Below are 19,094 nucleotides of genomic sequence, written 5' to 3' on the forward strand. Positions count from 1 at the left end.
AAAGCTGGATATATGCAGACAAAAAAAGCTGTTACGTCACTGAAAGTGCACATACCTCCACGAAAGCCCTAAATATGAGTGCAAGGGGGCTTCCATCATCAAGCATCCATAGCAACCATTCAGTCAGTAGCTAGTTTTAATCAGTGTAGCACAGGTAGAATAATGAAAGTAAGGACTTGGTTGGCTGATGTGCTTTACTGCAGTTTTAGGTTGCTAGTATGTATTTTTTTTTATTCAGTAAATATGTCCTCAATAGAGTACAACAAATGAAGTTGTAGGGCAGACAGTTATTCTAGTATACAGTATATAGTGCATAGTCAATTTAAATGGTATGATAGATGCTTTGGGCTATATTTTAGATTAATGACCATACCATAAATCAGTGCTAACTCTACAGAATGTGAGGAGCACTGGAAAACTGTATTTGTAGATTAGCAGATTGGATAGTTTTCAAAGCAGCCTATACACTCCCAGGAGCATAGCACTTAGAGAGCTTAAGTGAAAAGGCTAAAAAAGCCACAACGGGCATTTCAGAACTTTCTCTTTAGTTAGAGATCAGTGTTGCTAGTGACATTACAGAGCTGCACAGAGCCCTCCATACGCTTGAAGGATAACAAATCTCTGCTAAGAACGGCTTGTTTAAAGGTTAGCTCAACCTGAAAAGCAGCACATGAAGGTGATTCTCTCAGTCCCTATTCTATTGAGAGTTTTTTGTATCTGGTGACTCCCGTTGAATGACTGAGCCAGGAATTCTATAGTGTTGTTAGATCTGCCCTGTCACATTCTTTTCTTCTCCATGTTATAAAAATATTTGAACCAGTTGTACTTTTAGACAAGGCTACATTTGATACAATAATTGTGTTAGTCCAGACATACCATTAAGTATAGCTAGTATCACCCATCTAATCATAGGACTGTACTAGTTCTTTAACCAGCAGGTTATAACAAGAGACACCTTAGCACTAATTAGCACAATGTAAAAGCAAGAGTTTATTGCACTTGAGGGGGCATTGAGCAGTAGCTGGGGTCCAGCCTAAACGCCAGTTATTGGGATAATAGGGAACATGCCTGTTTGCTTTCCTGGATACTCCTGGTAGCCTAGGTTTAGGGTCAAGAAGACTAAGATTTGCAGAAAACCGTTATTTGCTGTCCTAGAAATATTTGGAATGGTGAATAAATAGCTGATACAAAAGTGTATTAATCTACACTCATTCATTCATACAACCTTGTTTACCATTGGGAGGAAGCCTTGACCAATTGTTGAACTGTTGGGCCTTAAATGTATGGAGTTTCTGAACTTGCTTTAACACCTAGTACTTGACCTCAACCAAATCCTTTTTGGTAGCACAGTATGCTTATTACACAGTAACAGCTTTTTTTCAGAGATAAAAAGATTAGATAGATAGATAGATAGATAGATAGATAGATAGATAGATAGGCAGGCAGATCGGGGAGACAGACTAGGCAGAGAGATCAGGCACATTTTAGTACACAGTGTCTGACATGCTGAAACCACTGAAAATTGTTAGTGAGCGTTAGTGAATCACGCACTAAATGGATGACTCTGGGTTATAAAGTAAAATGTTAATAGCAATTTGCAGCCATCTGCACATTAAACACATCTGACATCTTCTAGAGGCATGATATTAAAATGTATAAACCCATTTGTTCTTTTTCTGAAGGAATTAGTATTCTGGTTTCCATGGACAGTCAAGTGTCAGAGGCTGACAGGTGCAGGCCCATAATCCTGCGGTGCCCTCACTACTGCAGATAGCTAACAAGCATAACATCTTTTGATTATTTCATTTGTTATAGAAAAGAGGCTTTGTTGCTTGCAATCACTGTTTCAGAATTTGTAATGATTGGAATATGTCAGGGTGAATTCAGTCGATCTACTCTTGTAATGTAATAACCCAACAGGCTCTTCTATAACATGATGCATCATTATGCAAGAATTTGCTATAATGGATCTATTTATCAAATTTTTAGTCTAAATCTAAAGACCTGTGTTCTAACTGACTAATCGATTGTTTATGTGTAACAATTAATACTGTATATTAACACCATCTTTATAAGTAGGGTTTAAACTTTTTTTTCTTAAGCAAACAATAAATTACAAGAGCACAAACAAAGGATAGTACTATATAGCAATGCAAGTAGGCAGTCTCACATGTGAAATGTTAATTTGGTGCACAAGGCAATCATAGATTTATTTCAAATTCAAAGAATGTAACCATACCAAAAGGACAGTGCTCCATGGTCCCTGAGCTCCTCTCTCCTAATGCCTTTCACATCACTGGATGCTTTGTCAACACCTCCTCCAATCCAACGACATGATACTTTGGCGGGAGGAGCCAGAGACCATGGAGCACAGAGGTGTGTGTGAAACTGCCTACTACTTGTATTGCTATTTTGTTTATTCAGAGTCTACGGCAGTATTCACACATTATTAGTATTAGGTGACTTACTTACAAAGTATTTGCTATGATTGATTGAAAGTATAGTACTAACATTTTCCTATATATCTGCCTATATATTAGAGCTCCCATAATAATGCTTTTCTTGTGCAAGACTCTCCTGGGGATTCCACAGAACAGCATCTATGACCAATAGGGGTTGGTGATGAACTGAAGTTTATATATTAACTATATAGCTGTGCATTGCAGTAACCTCTGTGTTGTAGATCAGCTATAACTGTTTCAGTGCCCTATGGTTGGATGTTTTATATGAAGGCGCATGGACCTCTAAATATATTCCTGAGTGGAAATGATAAAGTTGTTTCATGAGCTTCTCCACACTAGCAGAGCCATAGGCAAATGTACTCACTTGATATAGTGAGCATAACCATGTAATCATGAGGAACATACCTACGAGAATTGGGCTCTTTTTATTCTTTATCTTGTATGATTTGTAGTTCCATAGCTACCCCTGTGCAGGTTTATCACTTAGCTTGCCAGATCTGTCTGTGTAATAATTACAGGATTTGTGTCAGCCTATGGCCTGATATCTGTTTCTCTAACAATCATTTGCCCTCTAATTAAAAGTTGCTCACCTGCCATCTGTTCAATTATTTCCTTAGCAACTTTATGAGAAGCAGCATGGAACCCTTAGATCCATGTGGTGCGACTTCCTAGGTGATGTTGTGCCGTTTTTTCAAGAGAAATAGCTAAATGAGTCTTTTTCTATACTCTGCAACACATTTGTTCCATGCTGGCCAGCATTGTGGGGGTGATAACCTCTACATGTGCTGTTTTCCTTCCAGTATATAAATAACACTAACCACACTAATGATCTGTGTTGCAGACAGTCTCAGAGAGCAAAAAACTACTGTCTGCAATATCATCACAGAAGATACCAGCCACTGTCTTTACAGATACCAAACAAGATGTCCCACATGAAGAAATAGCAACTACTTCATTTGAGGAGGAGCTTTGCATACAGTGGTATTCTCCATCTTTGGAACAAAAGAAATCTATGGTAATAATCTCACAGTGCTACTGTGTTGTTATAATAACAAAGGTACCTTATATTCTGCATGAATTTGCATTAAAATCTCTCTTTTTTTGCAACGGTGGAATCTCATTATTAGTGGGGATAGTTATGTAAAGGTGCCAAACAAGATGTATTCTCACTGCATAAATGTACAGCACACAGCCTCACTGCCTATGCATTCATATCAAGACCCTGATATCAGTGGTTGGTTGGGAGCTGTATAAAATGCTCACATGAATGCAGTTGATGGCAAATAATAAAGTTTAGAGTATTGACTGAAATTAATTTTGACTGAAGTGCATTTGGGTGGTCCCACTTACACGTACCTATATTTTTGCCTCTAATGAGTAGTTGAAGCTCCAGCTATTCTGGAACTGTAAAAAGTCATAAAATACCCTGCTTAGCTTTACAGTGTTATAGTTGAAAGGCAGTGTAGAGCATCAATAACAGTATCATCTTTTTATACATCAAGCAAAGCATTTTAGACAACAGCTTTAATCATAATTATGTGCTGTTTCTCATTATTTCTTAAAGGTATTGTTGTTATATGCCTACAATAAAAAGGGTTTGACAGTCAAAGATCCTAGCAAATGTGATCCAGGGAGCCTTTTGTGTGGCCATGTCTGGCTGCCTCTTTCCCAGTAAGTATTTTCACGTGTGCAGTGGGGTTGTTCATATATAAATATATATTCATATATTAATACACAAATGCTTGTGAGAATAAAATATTTACAGAGCCACAGATAACTGAACACACTGCTAGGTTTGGTCATAATGCTTGCAGATTGAGCAACCTTTTGGCTGTCTTGGTATTGCTAAGCTACAACCTTTGCATTATCAGAAGGCTGTAGTCAAGCTATGTGGCTTGTGGTTGGTTTGCTGTGTCTTATTATTATTATTATTATTATTAACATGCATTTTTAAAACACCAACATATTCTGAAGTACTGTAAACAAACAGATTTACACACAAAACAACCAATTACTGATACAAGAATACAAAGGATGGCCATTTCCAAATAAGCTTAAAAACTAAACAATGGAATAATGTATATGTAAGGATAATTACAGCTTGTGATCCATGATAGTTGTATATGTAATCAGTATCAGTATGTGTGCATACAGTGCCTAACAGCATACACGTGCCTTGTCTAGAGTTTGCTCACTACAGGAGAAGTTGCACGCTTTGCGGCAGAAGGCAGAATCCACTCTCCAGTCTGAGAAAGCTGCATTAGTAACAGACGGTGGAGTTAAGATGAAGCAGTTAGCCCAATCAGCAAAATCCAAAACTAACCTAAGAACAGTCTCTGTTCCTGAGGAAATAGAGGTAACAGAAATATGTGCAGTCAGCCAACTGGGAAGTGTATGTAGCAGAAAACATTTGGTATATGTGAATCAGATGCATGCATTTTGTGCATATGCATATAGTTTACAGTCACAAATGAATCTTGTACAGTTATGGATGCATGCATAATGCTTTGGACCTGGACTTTTTCTGGCTAAGAGATTTTTTCATAATTTGCATCTCCTTACCTTAGGGCTCTGGCACACGGGGAGATTAGTCGCCCGTGACAAAACTCCCTGTTCGCGGGCGACTAATCTCCCCGTGTGCCAGAGCCCTTAAGTCTAAATCATTTGAACATTAAATAAACCCAACAAGGATTGTTCTATAGCCAATATTAATATGTACTGTTTTAGGGTTATTTAAACTTTTTCTGTGATACTCATTAATAACTCCCACTTCCATACAAAACTTTTGTAAATACTGAGCATTGTTATAGAAAGGGTAGAACTGTATAGACATTGCAACATGTGCTGTATACTTTTACAGTGTTTGAAGCCATGTCTCACTGCTGATTGTATAGTTATAGCCCTATACTGCTTGTTGAACAGACACCCTCTAATCCTGTACCGTATGTCGAGAATCTCATTATTTAAACCATTTAGTAAGCATTTAATAGAATAGTATCCTTCTTTTGTTGCCTTTTGAGCACCCTTATGGGGTTTTGTAATTAAAGTTACTGGTCAATAAACATCTTATCGGTTTCTATAGGATACTGCAAATGGGCGAACTTTGTGCCTTTTATTACATATGGGAGGGTATTCACTGTTTCTTTTATAAAAAAAAAAAAATGACCTGGCCTTGATTCCTGTGGGGTACAGTTCATGAACAGTTCCATATGGGCACTTACATATAGATGCACATTAGTCAGATCTCTAACTATTTAACTATATCTGGGGAGAACTAGGTTTTGCCTTTTCCTTAGTTGCCTGTGCTTTGTACTGTGATGGTTTCCCCAGCTGTGTTTGTTTCAGAGATAATTTACTAAACATAAAGGGATAATTTGCTCAGACATCAGCTACTGTCTACTTTGCTGTTATTACATTTTTATTCTTTGTTCATTTTTGTGCTATGCTAAATATGGATCTGTTAAAGGTTTCTTAAGTACTCTATTCCCAGAAAGAATACATCCTTTATTATTATTTATAGCACATAAAGGATAGCTGGGAGCTATCAGGGTTTACTGAATTATTCCTTGACATGTTGCAATATACCCATGAGTGACTGTGCCTTTATATTTAGGAACTATAACCCTCACTGGATTTTCTCATGTTTATTACAGAAAAATGTCAAGCAGCTTTGCTTTGAGATACAGCAGTTGGTACGCCCTGATCAGGATCCAAAGGCATTTACTGAGGTGAGACTGCAGCAAGATGGTTACTTATTGGAAATTTAAACTGCCTGTAAAATTATGAACATGTGTCTTGTAACATTTATAAAAGTATATACGTATTTATATAATGTATACTGTCTATGTATAGACATTCCTAAACCATGGCAAACATGCATTCAAGATGTATCAATTCCCTTCAATTCAGAGAAGCTCACCACAATGCTTTGCATTAAACTAAGCAGGCAATACATGTTCAGTTTTGGCACATCAACCCATATGGGCATGTGTATCGCTGTAGATGGGCAATGATAATAGGATTGGTCTGTCCAAACTGAATATATTTTTATTTGCCCAGGCCCCCTGTTATTATTATGGTGAAGGCTTTTTTGTTGTCCATAATCCTCTTGGAACTACAATGACGGTTAAAACAATTTTGTCTATGTACTGGTAAACTTTAATTTGCTAAGGGAACCATGATATATTGGATGCGGACTAAAGTAAAATCAATCTTCTTTTCCCAAAGTAGCCACAAACCTCACCCTGAACTGACAGTAGTAACTTGCTGCATAAAAATGTCCCAAAGCTCCCCACTACTTCCCCCCTTAGTCAATTAGTAAATATTTATGGAACATGCCAGTTACCTACTAACAGAGTAATCTGGTTTTTAAATTAACAGCACTATCATTTTGGGTCTAAGCATGAACTGTATTTATCCCTCCCTTACCCTATTTATCCCTTTCACCCCACAATGGGCCTTTGCTTTCAGAGGCACAACTGCACAAACAGTGTTACACAGACAACTTGTGTGTGTGGGGGGGGGGGGGGTGAATCCATGATGATTTTAAGAGTTTTATTGGTGTTGGTAACTGGGGAACATTTACTTAGTAAGAGTGGTCATGAAACAAACAATGGAAAGGAAAGGTCTTTAATAGGTATAGTAGTCATTAAAATCCTGCTTTCCGTGAGACTTTTATTTAAAATCCAAACACCCAGAAGAAAGCAATTTACTGCCAGCACCACGATACGGCTTGTCTGCTACAAAATTGAAGCAAGAAGAGAACTTGGAAATAGTTGAATTTGTAAATTGTTTTAAAATAGCTTGTTTAGACTTTGACTGAACCGCGTCCAGAGTGGCTTCACGTCACTTATATGATTTCACTAATTAACTGCATTTATCTATTTTACGTGCATTGTCATTGTCAACATTTTCAGCTTTTTTTCCGCCGCTTGGTGGGCCTTGCAGCGATTGTTTGCGTCGTGATATTAATCTTATTAAGTGCGAGAAAAAGATGTGATGCTTGCCTATGACAAGAAAAATGATTCTCTCACAGCTCTAATTTCCTGCTTTTCACAGACTCCATTTGACATCACTCTGCCATCATTAATCAGACTGGAGAGAATGTTTGACCTGACACACGGCTGTATGTTAATGAAGGGATGTCTTTTAGATTGGATGGTTTCACAGCTTACCTAGGATGTACCAAATGTTATCTGCTTAGGTGGCGCTTCTGTTACACCAGTGCTTGATCGGTGACTTTCACTAAACCATTTAAGATGAAATAAACACAGTTCTATTTATAAGTTTTGCTTGGCGTTTCTTTGTTGTTTGTTTTACTGCAAGTTCTCAGTATATTGCATCCTTGTTGCCTATAGGGAAACTGTCTCATAAAACCGAGTTAGAAAAGCTATTGTGGCCAGCAATAATAAAAAAAAGATACTATAAAGTGTATCCTGATATGTTGCTAATTTTCCTTGGAAACTGTATAAAACCCTTTTTATTTTGCTATCAAATATTCACGATGGTTTTAATTTGTTAGTCTTTTGTTTCTAGTGATTTTAATGTGCTCTGTTAAAGTGTTCTGCAGATTCTACATGCAAAAACACCTGTGTCTAACTATGTTTTGTCATTTACCAACAGAGCGTGTTCTGCTGCTACCCACGTGCTATATGGGATTTGAACACCATAGTGTGCGGATGTTACAATAACAGTATGGCGGTGAATTCGTTAACATTGCTGCCTTGTACAGGTATTCTGTTATCCAGGATGCTCGTAGTGTGGGGTTTTTTTTTTGGAGAAAGGGGGTCTTTCTGTAATTTGGGTGTCCAAAAAAATAATTTAAATATTAAATAAACCCAATAGGATTGTTTTGCCACCAATAAAGATTAATCATCTAAATTGGGATCAAGTAAAGGTACTGTTTTATTAGTACAGAAAAGGGAAATATATTTGAGTTATTTGATTAAAATAAAAGATGGCCTTCCAGTAATTCCAGCTTTCTGGATAACAGGTTTTCAGATAATGGATCCAATACCTGTGCTACTGGGGTACTGGCTTCTATTCTGCCAAGGGTACACACTGTTGGGCATTTGTATGTGTGGGTTTCCCCCAGGTACTCCAGTTAAATGTAATAAATAGTGGAAACCCTTGTGCAAATACTATGTAGTCTTTTTTTTTTACCTGGATAAATCTATATCTGACTATTTAATAAACACAGTTCTTTCTGCCGATTTAAAAACATAGCTTTTATAATGACAGGTTAGGCGAATCGTGGGAATTATGGGAAGCCATTGAAATATGTGACTGGCAAGATGATGATGATGATGAATTATATTCTACACTTGTAACCACACTTGCTGGCTGTAGAATCCTTTGGCTTTTTAGTATGAGGAATATACAAGTAAAAGAGCAGAATTAAGGATCATTGGGCCACAAGTAGTTCAGTTTTGCTAAAAGTGTTTGAATATTTTTTATACAAAGTTTACAAGCTTGTTCCAGTCTGTCGAATTTTGTCTGTCTAAACAAGCGCCTTTGACCCAGAACATTATTTTCTCTGGTTGTGTTACTTTCTTGGCCCAAATGTGTCATTCAGAATTTACTGAATCAGAAAAAGAAGAAGGATGACAAAAAGAATATCTTTATTTTTTATGAAGGGCAGGCAGCGTAGATAAAACAGACGCATTTAGATAAACATGCAATTGGATTGTGCATAGATGGCTGATAATAAACTGTGCAGAAGGAATATTTTATAAAAGGACAGTAAGACATTTTAAAAGCCTGAGAATAGTTGTATGAATCCTGCAGGAAAACCCTGAGTGTGATTTTACTGATATCCGTCATTATCTGCAGCCACAATAAGCAGGCAATGCACTGTAGATATGGTTGATCTCCCTAGTTCTGGCTATCTTCTTCTGTTTCTCTGATGCTTACAGGGCCAAGTAATACATTAAGGTGAGAGAAGCCTTGACTGCAAACATCCAGCTGCTAGAGCAATGGCAGTACTAGGAAGAAGGCCAGCAGTAAGTGCGAGTGATGAGCAGGCTAATAGTAGGAAAGTTAAAGTAGCACCAGTCCCTATCTTCTCCCAATAACACTGCTGTGATTCCTTTCCTTTGCCAGACTCTCTCTGTAATTGTGCAGAAGGTAATCGCATAACTCCTTCAACATACTGGAAAATGTATGAGGGAATAGGACTTTTCTAGGGAAAGAAGTAGCTTCTCTGCTTTCCTACCCCTCGGAAGCCAAATTCAAATATCTTGCAATGATGGCATAAAAAGTGATCGAAGCAGGCTGTCTATAAGTTTGGCTCTGGATAATTTGTCTGTGCTATTAATCCAGTGGTATTGGAAGCAACATTTGCATGTCTCTGCCTATAAATCCTTAAGTGAAGGTTAAAGCCTCTCATTTTTGGTTTAAGGCAGTGCTGTGTATATAGCATGAGGCATGTGGGTGCCTTCTGTTTCATGGAGGCTCTCGATGCTTATCTTGCATTTGAGAGGGGCACTTGGGCTCCTTTTAGCCGCTCTCACCCTTGCCAATATGTTTTTTTGTCAGGTCAGAACCAGGTCTGGAGAAAGGCTGAGTTCAGCAACACAAGAATAAATCAATCAATCCAAAATAGCAGGCTTAAGGTCATATTGGCGCAGATCACTTTTCAGGCAAGCACAGGCCTGAGCATTCTTTAAACACATTGCACATGCGTCAGAATGTATTTGGGTGAGCGTATCCATCAAAGTGCATACACAGGGCATAAAATTAGCACTAGTACACTGAAGCATGAGTGGGTGCAAGTGCCAAAAAACCAATTAGGGGGAGGACTCCTGACAGCTTATTTGTGCAAACAAAACTGCTATGTCTATACATATGATTCAGCTGCCCTACTGTTTGTCTTAAATCTTTCAAACATGTAGCTTCCATCCATATGTATACATGAAAACTGATGATGGATGTACCCTGCTCACCAGTATGCCAAAGAAATATAAACAGATATTATATGCATGTGTTGTTACCATGGATAAATAAATTAATGGCACATATTCACATATATCTCAAATCAGCTGTATTCTCATTTTAGGTCAAATAAGAGGTACTCATAGAAAATGTGTTTAAATATACATACCATTACACATGATAACCAAGAAGAGGCTTGCTGTGCTTTCACCTTCGGCAGAAGAGTTTTACATGACTTGACTTCCTCACTGTCTCTCTAACCACAGGCACAATTATATATTTTTCATTTACAACGTCCCTTTAACTGACAGGGCAGAAGGATTGACTGTGAAGGTGGTGTAAAGTGTTAATGGAAAAGTAATCAAGCTGGAAAAAGCAACAACACACGATAATAGGCATTCTGTGTGTCAGAGAGGTAGCGTAACCTAGCACTGCTGCATCAAGGACACACACAACAATGACACATGCAAAACGACGACACACACAACAATCACACACCATGCTGTAACATTGCTAGGGCTATAAAACTCAAACAGGCATCTTTAGCATTTTCCCAAAGGTATTCATCCCTGATAGAAATACTGAGCTGCAGCAGGCTTCCAAGATGGTGCCCATAAATAGTGTGTAGGAATGGCGTGTCCACGATGCACAATGATAAGCAAGTACTTCTTAATAAATACGTTGGAATAGCCTTGCACTGAACAATCAACAAATATAATGTGGGCAATTTACTGGTCGTGTGGGAAGCCTCTGTGTGACATACCCACTATGATTTTGATGCTGGGAAATAGCAGGGCATTTTCAGGTGTTCTTTCGTCCACGGTTTAACATCCCATATGCCATTGCAGGTTTGACTAAATGGTATATAAGGTAGAAGGGTAGATGGTGGCCTATGTGCCTCACTTTCCTGCAACCCCTGGTCTGTGGTACAAAATGGAATGCAGAGACCAGTGGCAATTCTGCAAGGAAGGTAGGTAGTGTGCAAAGTGCCAAAAAATGGGCGCATTGATGCTTTTTTGCACCATTCACACTGGCTAGGATTTCATAAATGACCGTATATTTTCTTACATTTTTATGTACTCATTCCAATCTTTTCTATCTTGCAATATACTGTAATTGTATCCTTTCCTCTCCTTACCAGGAATAGTGGTTGAGATAAGAAAGCTTATTTAGGCAAAAGAAACCATAGCAGTTCTTAATCTAATATTCAAAAACCTTTGGTAGAAGAAAACTGCAATGTGCTATATAGAAGTGTATAAAAATGAGAATGTTTATGAATTGATGTTTTTGGTGTGTTATTATCACTGTAATCCAGCCAATGTCATCTTTACATTTCTGAATTTTAATCTAATCTGTCTCAGTAATGATTTTGTTCATTCCTGCAGCTGGTCCACCCTTCATTCAAAAACCTTAGTCTTCTGTTCTAACCCTACAGGTAGGGAAGTCCTTGTCTCACTCCATTGCCTGTGATATAATAGCCTTGAACTCTAAACTAAATACAACTATTCCCGCACTGAAGAGAATCAGGCTTTTGATGATTTTTACCCTATAGAGTGTGTGTATGTGTGTTTGTGACAGGGGAATTAGACTGTAAACTCACTGGGCAGGGACGTATGAGAATATTACAATTCTCTTCTTTTTTTCTTTTCTACCTAATAATAATTAATAATATTGTTAAATATTGTTAACAATAATTAAATAATGAAACCACAATAAATCATATATAAACAATACATGTTAGTGTGAACCTATTACATTGATCTTTTTATTTTAATGAGGTGAAGTTATTGCAGGATAATGCATATATCATAAATAACTGAGAATAAATCATGATTCAAAAAAAAGACATTTAAAATGCCTAACTAAAACTAATGCCCAAAACTAAAACACAATAAAATTAAACAAAAATTACATTAGAATATAAGATTCAAATTAGCAGTTAAATCTTCAAGGGGAACTTTAAAACTTTTTTTTAATAAAAATTCAGTACCATTTCTGAAATAATCAAGTTACTCTTCTCTCTCCTCTCAGCATCTGTCTCTCTTCATTCTCTCTTTCTGCAAGAGTTGGGAGTCTGATTTTGAATAATAGATCCAATAAATATATATTTTAGGTGGCTCATTTTGCCTAGAAGCTGTATTAGAGATCACTCTTTTAAAATTACCAGAAATCCTGTCTCTCTACATGCAGGATTTGTGCCAAAGTCAGTTATTTTGTTAGATTTTGTTTGTGCTGAAATCAGTTATTTGAGTGAGATCTTAATACATCTGCTAGGAAAGGGAGATCCCTTAAGTGATATATTGGATCTGTCAATCAAAATGTGACACAGCAAGAGAAACAGATGCTGAGAGGGGAGGAGTCAAGATATACTTGATTTTTTTCAGAAATGGTACAGAATTATTTCAGTATGATGATAAAGCTTATGTTACATTTTCATTTTTGCGATAGTTCCCTTTTAAACGAGTATGTTTTCCCTGTCTTTGATACCTAAACATTTAAAGTAAGGAGACCATTTTGACATGTAATCGTTTTTAAATTTGTTGTATAAATAAGTTATAAGTGGACTAACTCATTTAAATGTTTAAAGATTGACCTTCTCGCTGCTGCAAAAAAGAGATGGAAAAAATTAATTGGATTTGGTTTAGAATGATCAAAATACTAATAAAGTGTTGCACCATAGTCTTTCTGTAATAAATATACAATTTTTCCCTATTTCCCATCAGTCTAGTGAAACAAATTTTAAATTTAAACAGATATGGTCATCCACAAATTTCCCCTTTTTAAATATTTTTCATTTTCTGTGTTTCTGTCTAGTATTGGTACTAGAATACAAATTGTTAAACACTCTGAAAAAAGACTTAACCTCATCCTTAGATTCATGAGCTTTTTCTCACACTGTACTGAAGAGTTTTTCTGGGTCATTAGCTGAAGCTAATTAAAATTTCAACTAATTCCAATTGTTGCCAAATTCAGGCCTTTTATCCCTTTACCTATTGTAATAAATTAACATCTTGGTTTTACATTATTTCTATATGTATGTATGGGTTTCTATTCACCATGTGTTATGGGTAATGTAGGCTTACTAGAAAACAAGTTTTCCGGGTGGCTTATAATCACAACCAGCATCAAACTATACATAAAATGATTTTCCTGTGAATGGCAGTAGGTCAGCATGTTTGGTACAGGAGCAATAAAAACGCATTTCTGTATATGCGCTCAACCCTCTTTGAACAGTGACCAAAGTGTGGTTTGTATAAACCCCATCTGATCGGTTGGGGTGTTAGCTGTGGGGGCAGTTGCTAAAATGTGTATAAATGTGGACTGGACATTAGTGAGGGGGGAACAACCTGTTACAAGTCAGCATGTGAGCCCTGGAGACCAGTGGACAGCCATGATAAGACAGAAGCTGATATACACTTATTTGTCTGCTTCTCAAATGAACTGTAACCCTAGTAAAAGAGGTAAATAATATTGTTATTAATATTATATTAAATCTTACACTATATAACCTATATATACACCAATATAAGGCACCATCTTTGATTCTTTCATTTTCTAACAACCGATAAACACAAACACATACATGCATGCCCTATACCTTTATTTTGTAAAAAGTCAATTTGAAGAAGGGACCAGAGATTCCCGAAAAACATATTTTGCAATCTCTTGTCTATCTTTGGGAATCCTGGGGCCGGCGAGTGCGCAGTAGAGTGAAAAAGCTGGCTTTTTTGTTAGAGTTTGGCATTTCACTCTACTGCGCATGCGCAAGTGTCGTGAAGACAGAAGAAGGAAGAGGATCATTTTCTTGCAGCTACCCCAGGCTGGTGCGGTTTCTCCCAAACAGGAGCATTGGCCCGAGATATAAGGTAAGGGATTACAATCACTGGGGGTACCTAACATTTTGCCCCCCCCTGTAATTGTTCTCTTTATTTCTCACTCCCTTTTTTTTACACTTGTGTGCAAAACTATTATTTTCTCTTCATTTACTTACTAACAAGGTAAAAATCCATTTTTAAATAAGTACGTTTTAAATGTTATCTGTCATTGACATAAAGGCCACAAAAAAATTAGCAAAAACGCCTCTATATGAAACTAAGTTGCTGCCTTCACTTTGTTTTTGTTTTCCTTAACCCAAATGTCAAATCCCCATGTCTATATCTCATTTACTAATTTGTACTATTTTCTTCTCCTAGTTTGTCATTCTTGTATACACCATGGATTTCTCTGCTCGGCTTTACTCCCTGGCTTGACAACATTTGCACCAAAGCTTTTTCAATGCATCACTGTCATCTAGAGTAGAATCAGCTGCCACAACTGCAAGCACATACATTAGTTTGGAAATGATGAATGCCTTTACCTCTTGCCAGGGAGAGCCTGCTTACTGGGAAAACAACTTAGTAAAGAAAGTGCAAGGAGACCGCCAGTTGAATGAATTAATGTAGGTAGAATGCACAAAATATACAGTATATATGATATTTGGGCAATATAAATCAAATTAACCAATAACTCTTAAAGGGATACAGTCATCACAACTCAGATACATTTCTTCTCACTGCAGTTTAATCTTTAAGTGCTAGAGGGTAACTGACCCAGTGTGCAAACAATACAGTATACAGGTCTTTATAGTTGTAATTACTGGTTGTACTATCTCAAAAGTTGTAGTTATTGGTGATTATTTTATTACCCAGATTAAAGATAATGTAATCTGGGGAAAAGGTTTAAAAAAGGTTAAAGTTGCACTAAACGTTTACCCTCCTACATAAGGTTAACAGTTAAGTAAGCCAGCCTGCTCGGCCCTTACATGGATTGTAGTCAGGGCAAGGAGAAAGCTTTAGTTCAGGCAAACAGGTAGTCCAATACAAGATATCCAAAGGGTTAAAGAGTCAAATTCCAGACACAGGTCAAGTTATGTAGCAAACGGAGGAGTCAGAATCAGCAAAAGAGTCAGGAACCAGAAGATCAATCAAGAAAAGTAATATAATGTGCACCCAAAAACTTGCAAGAAAAGTCCTATATTAAGGCATTGAACCCCAGTCCTCAGCATATATTATGTATTGACGTCACATGGCGGAGGCATGTCACTACATGACATTGTGCCCATTGCTTTCCTACAGGCGTACACTTCAGAAGAAATGGTGAATTAAAAGAAGGGATATTATTTGAGATTATTTAGACAATAGATTACAGATTCAATATGGTCTTTTTGGCGACTACTTTGAGGAATTAAGTAGTAAATTACCATAATAGTATGTTATTATTGCTGTGCATACAGTGGGTGTCCTCTATAACTGTGCTCCAGTCTGATATCTGAGTTTTATTGTTCTTCTTGCTATCCAAAATAGAGGTGATATTTTGTATAAAAAGCATGTGCCTGTGGAGGATAGAATCTATTATCTGTCAAGTCATTCATTTTTCAGTGGAACAACAGTAATTTTGCAGTACATAGATAGATTGTAATTCAGAAGTGATTCCTTTGCCAAGTGCAAATGACTAAAGGTGGCCATACACCATAGATCTGCTTGCTTGGCGAGATCGCCAAGCGAGCGGATCTTCTCCTGATATCCCCACCTACAGGTGGGTGATATTGGGCTAATTCGGTTGTTTGGCACTCGAGTATGGGCACCAGCCAGTTCAGGACCGCATCAACGAGCCAATCTGGTCCTTGATCCGAGGGAAAATCGGATCAATTTCAGGCCAGATGTCGGTCGGGCAGGCCTGTCGTTATTGCCCATACACGGGCAAATAAACTGCGAATCAGATAGAATTGGCCCGTGTATGGCCATCTTAAATCCTATAACCCAACCCTCTGGTCTATGCAGACTCTCCTCCCTAAAAACATCTGCAAACAAGGAAAATCCCTGAGGATAATAATACAGAGGTTGGAGGAAGGGGGTGTCCAACTAGAAGTCAAATTCTGATAGAAATCCTTATATAATGTCTGTTATGTATGAAAGTTATTATTACCATATATAATAATATACTTACCAAATATTTGACCACACAGGGAAGCCTAAACCAAAAAAGACCTTTTCCATTGGTGAAGCACAACTTCAAACTTTCAATTATCTTTTAATGCGACATAGATAGTGATATTCTGGAACAATGTGAAAAGGTCTCTTTTTGTGGTTTCTGAATTATTTAGCTTGTTCAACAGCTCTGCATTTTGGAATTTCAGCAGAAATCAGGGCACTGCACATTTTAAAAAAACATGTTCTTGCACTTTGCCCCTTGGCAAAAATGCATTTCCCCTTTGTTCCCTGTTGTGCAAGTCTTTTTTTTTCCTAGAATACAGTTGCACCTCTGTCTGTATGCATTGCTATCCAAGTAAGCTAGTGCTGCATACAGAAGGGGTGGGATGTGGTTGGCTCACAGACATCCTTTTGAATTCTCCATTATTCTGAGTACTAGGTTATGCAGGTAGCTAGAAAGCCCTATATTTATGGCAGATGCTTCTTTGCACCTACTAGTTCTGTGCTTTGCACAGTTTATTTAATCTGGGGCAGGGTGTAAAGGGAGAAAGCAGTGCTAAAAGCTCTAAGCAGACCTCTCTAATGCAAAAACACTTTACAGCTCTTAGCCTTCCTGCAATTGTGCCTATCCATTTGTAAATAAAGTCTAATTTCTTTGTTTCTATGTGAAACACTGGTTCAATTCTGTGTTCATATCAATTTCCTTTACTGAGACCATTGTTTACCCACTATACAGTAATCTAATGGTTTGCATGCATATACTGTAGATGTTAAACGTGCCCTATTTGTGCCTTATATATATATCCTCATTAAAACAGCGCTCACAGCAGCTGTACAATAGCAGCAAAACATTGGTTAAACACACTGTAGCTTGCCATCACATTTGTTCATTATGAAATGTTTAGGATTCAACAGAGCGTGGCCATATTGACATCGCTGCTTAGAAACAGAAAACATTTCCATTTGCTCACTGTCCAAGCAATCCGTGATTCCAATCAGCCTTTTCTAACTGCGGAGGCAACATGTCTTGGGTCAGATCACGATTCATTTATTTTTAGCCACTGCACGCTAAATGAAAAATGGGAACAGTATGCATAGCATGCAGCATGATTGCTTTATGGATTACATTACATGACATTTGACTGCCTTCCTGTATTCTTAATTAGTTCAATCTCTTTACATGACACCAATTATTCCTTTTTTTAAAACAAAGCCGATATCTTTTCTGCCTTAGTGGGTGGGGAGAATGTGGCCATAACTGACAAAAGTGGAGAAAAACAAATAAAAGTGCAGAAAATAAAAAAAAATCTGCTTTAATTAAGAGCCAGGAATGTTGTATAGAGAGAGTAGTGTATGACATGACTGTGTTTCTATTGTGCTGGGCTTTATACTGTATATGATGGGACATACATAGAACTCCAAAATATTATTGCACATATTATTATTAGTACACCAATACTTATATTTACAATTGTTATGCTAAGTTACATTTTCCTGATAACAGAAATTGTCACTAGTTTTTTTACTTATTAATTAACATAGCAATAAAAGTATGCCATCATTGGAATACCATTACTGATTGGCAGTGCAAGGAGTGAGAGAAAAGATATGATATGGAAGGTGAAAGAAAAAAAAATAAGGGTTTAGAGGAAGGGGAATATGAGGGGATGCAGATGTTTGACAACCCCTACATCACTATTAAACACAATTCTCAAAAACGTTCTCTCTGTTTTTGCATTTCTGCATTTAGGTGGATGGAAGGGAGAGGGTATAAGATATTGAGGGGTCCCCAATATCTGTCACTTGCATGGATCAGATCAATATATGTTTGTCATATGAAAGAGAAGCCAGAGTAAAGAAATTAGTGCAAACAGTGCAAAACACTAAGGCTGTATCAGGGAATGAGTGGGTACAGCACAAAATGCTACAGCTTTACAAAACACCAAAGCCATATCAGGGACTGAGTGTATACAGCAAGAATGCTAAGGCTATATATAAGGAACTTAGTGCATAATAGACAAAACACTAAGTTATTTCAGGGAATACGAGCATGAATCACAAAATGTATAAGGCAATATTAGGGACTATGTACAGGTATGGGATCTGTTATCTGGAAACCCATTATCCAGAAAGTTCTGAATTAAGGGAAGGCCATCTCTCGTAGAGTCCATTATAAGCAAATAATTCTTATTTTTAAAAATGATTTCCTTTTTCTATGTAATAATACGTACCTTGTACTTAAAGGGGACCTGTCACCCTAAGAAATGATTACAAATTGTTTTCTATTGTGTTGGTCAAGCAAAATAAACCTCAGTTACACTATATAAGTTATTTTAAACTTATTTCCTTTAGCCCTGGAATTCACAATTGCAGAAAACAGGCAGGCTCCATTTTGTGGACACTGTTATTAAGGCAAGCTGTGCACCCTGCCAAAATCTTGTTTCTGTGCCAGTATGGAGGGCCTACGGCATAGAGGCGGGGCAGGCAATATATGATTGACGGCTGGGACTTTTAAATGCTTATATAATGGGTATAGATGTGTTAATAAAAAAATTATTTTGGGTTACATGTTTAACTTGAAAAGGGCTTTTATTATACAGCTTTTTATGTCTGAGTGACAGGTCCACTTTAATCCTAACTAAGATGCAATTAATCCTTATTGGAAGCAAAACACTCCTATTTGGGTTTATTTAATGTTTAAACAATCTTTTAGTAGACTTATGGTGTGGAG

General features: G+C 37.2%; 1 protein-coding gene across 3 annotated transcripts in view; it reads left to right on the forward strand.

The window, feature by feature from the left end:
- c12orf63 (chromosome 12 open reading frame 63) overlaps positions 1-7,747 on the forward strand; it is a 153,771-nt gene extending 146,024 nt beyond the window's left edge. For all 3 annotated transcript variants that reach the window (XM_012959872.3, XM_018092229.2, XM_031898871.1), the window contains exons 65-69: positions 3,304-3,477; positions 4,027-4,133; positions 4,647-4,818; positions 6,116-6,190; positions 7,521-7,747. In XM_012959872.3, coding sequence (XP_012815326.2) covers positions 3,304-3,477; positions 4,027-4,133; positions 4,647-4,818; positions 6,116-6,190; positions 7,521-7,640 — 648 coding nt within the window. In that variant the 3' untranslated portion in view covers positions 7,641-7,747. The remainder of the gene's footprint in view (positions 1-3,303; positions 3,478-4,026; positions 4,134-4,646; positions 4,819-6,115; positions 6,191-7,520) is intronic.
- Positions 7,748-19,094: the final 11,347 nt, after the last annotated feature.

This window comes from Xenopus tropicalis, chromosome 3 (assembly GCF_000004195.4).
Source record: "Xenopus tropicalis strain Nigerian chromosome 3, UCB_Xtro_10.0, whole genome shotgun sequence".
Taxonomy (NCBI): domain Eukaryota; kingdom Metazoa; phylum Chordata; class Amphibia; order Anura; family Pipidae; genus Xenopus; species Xenopus tropicalis.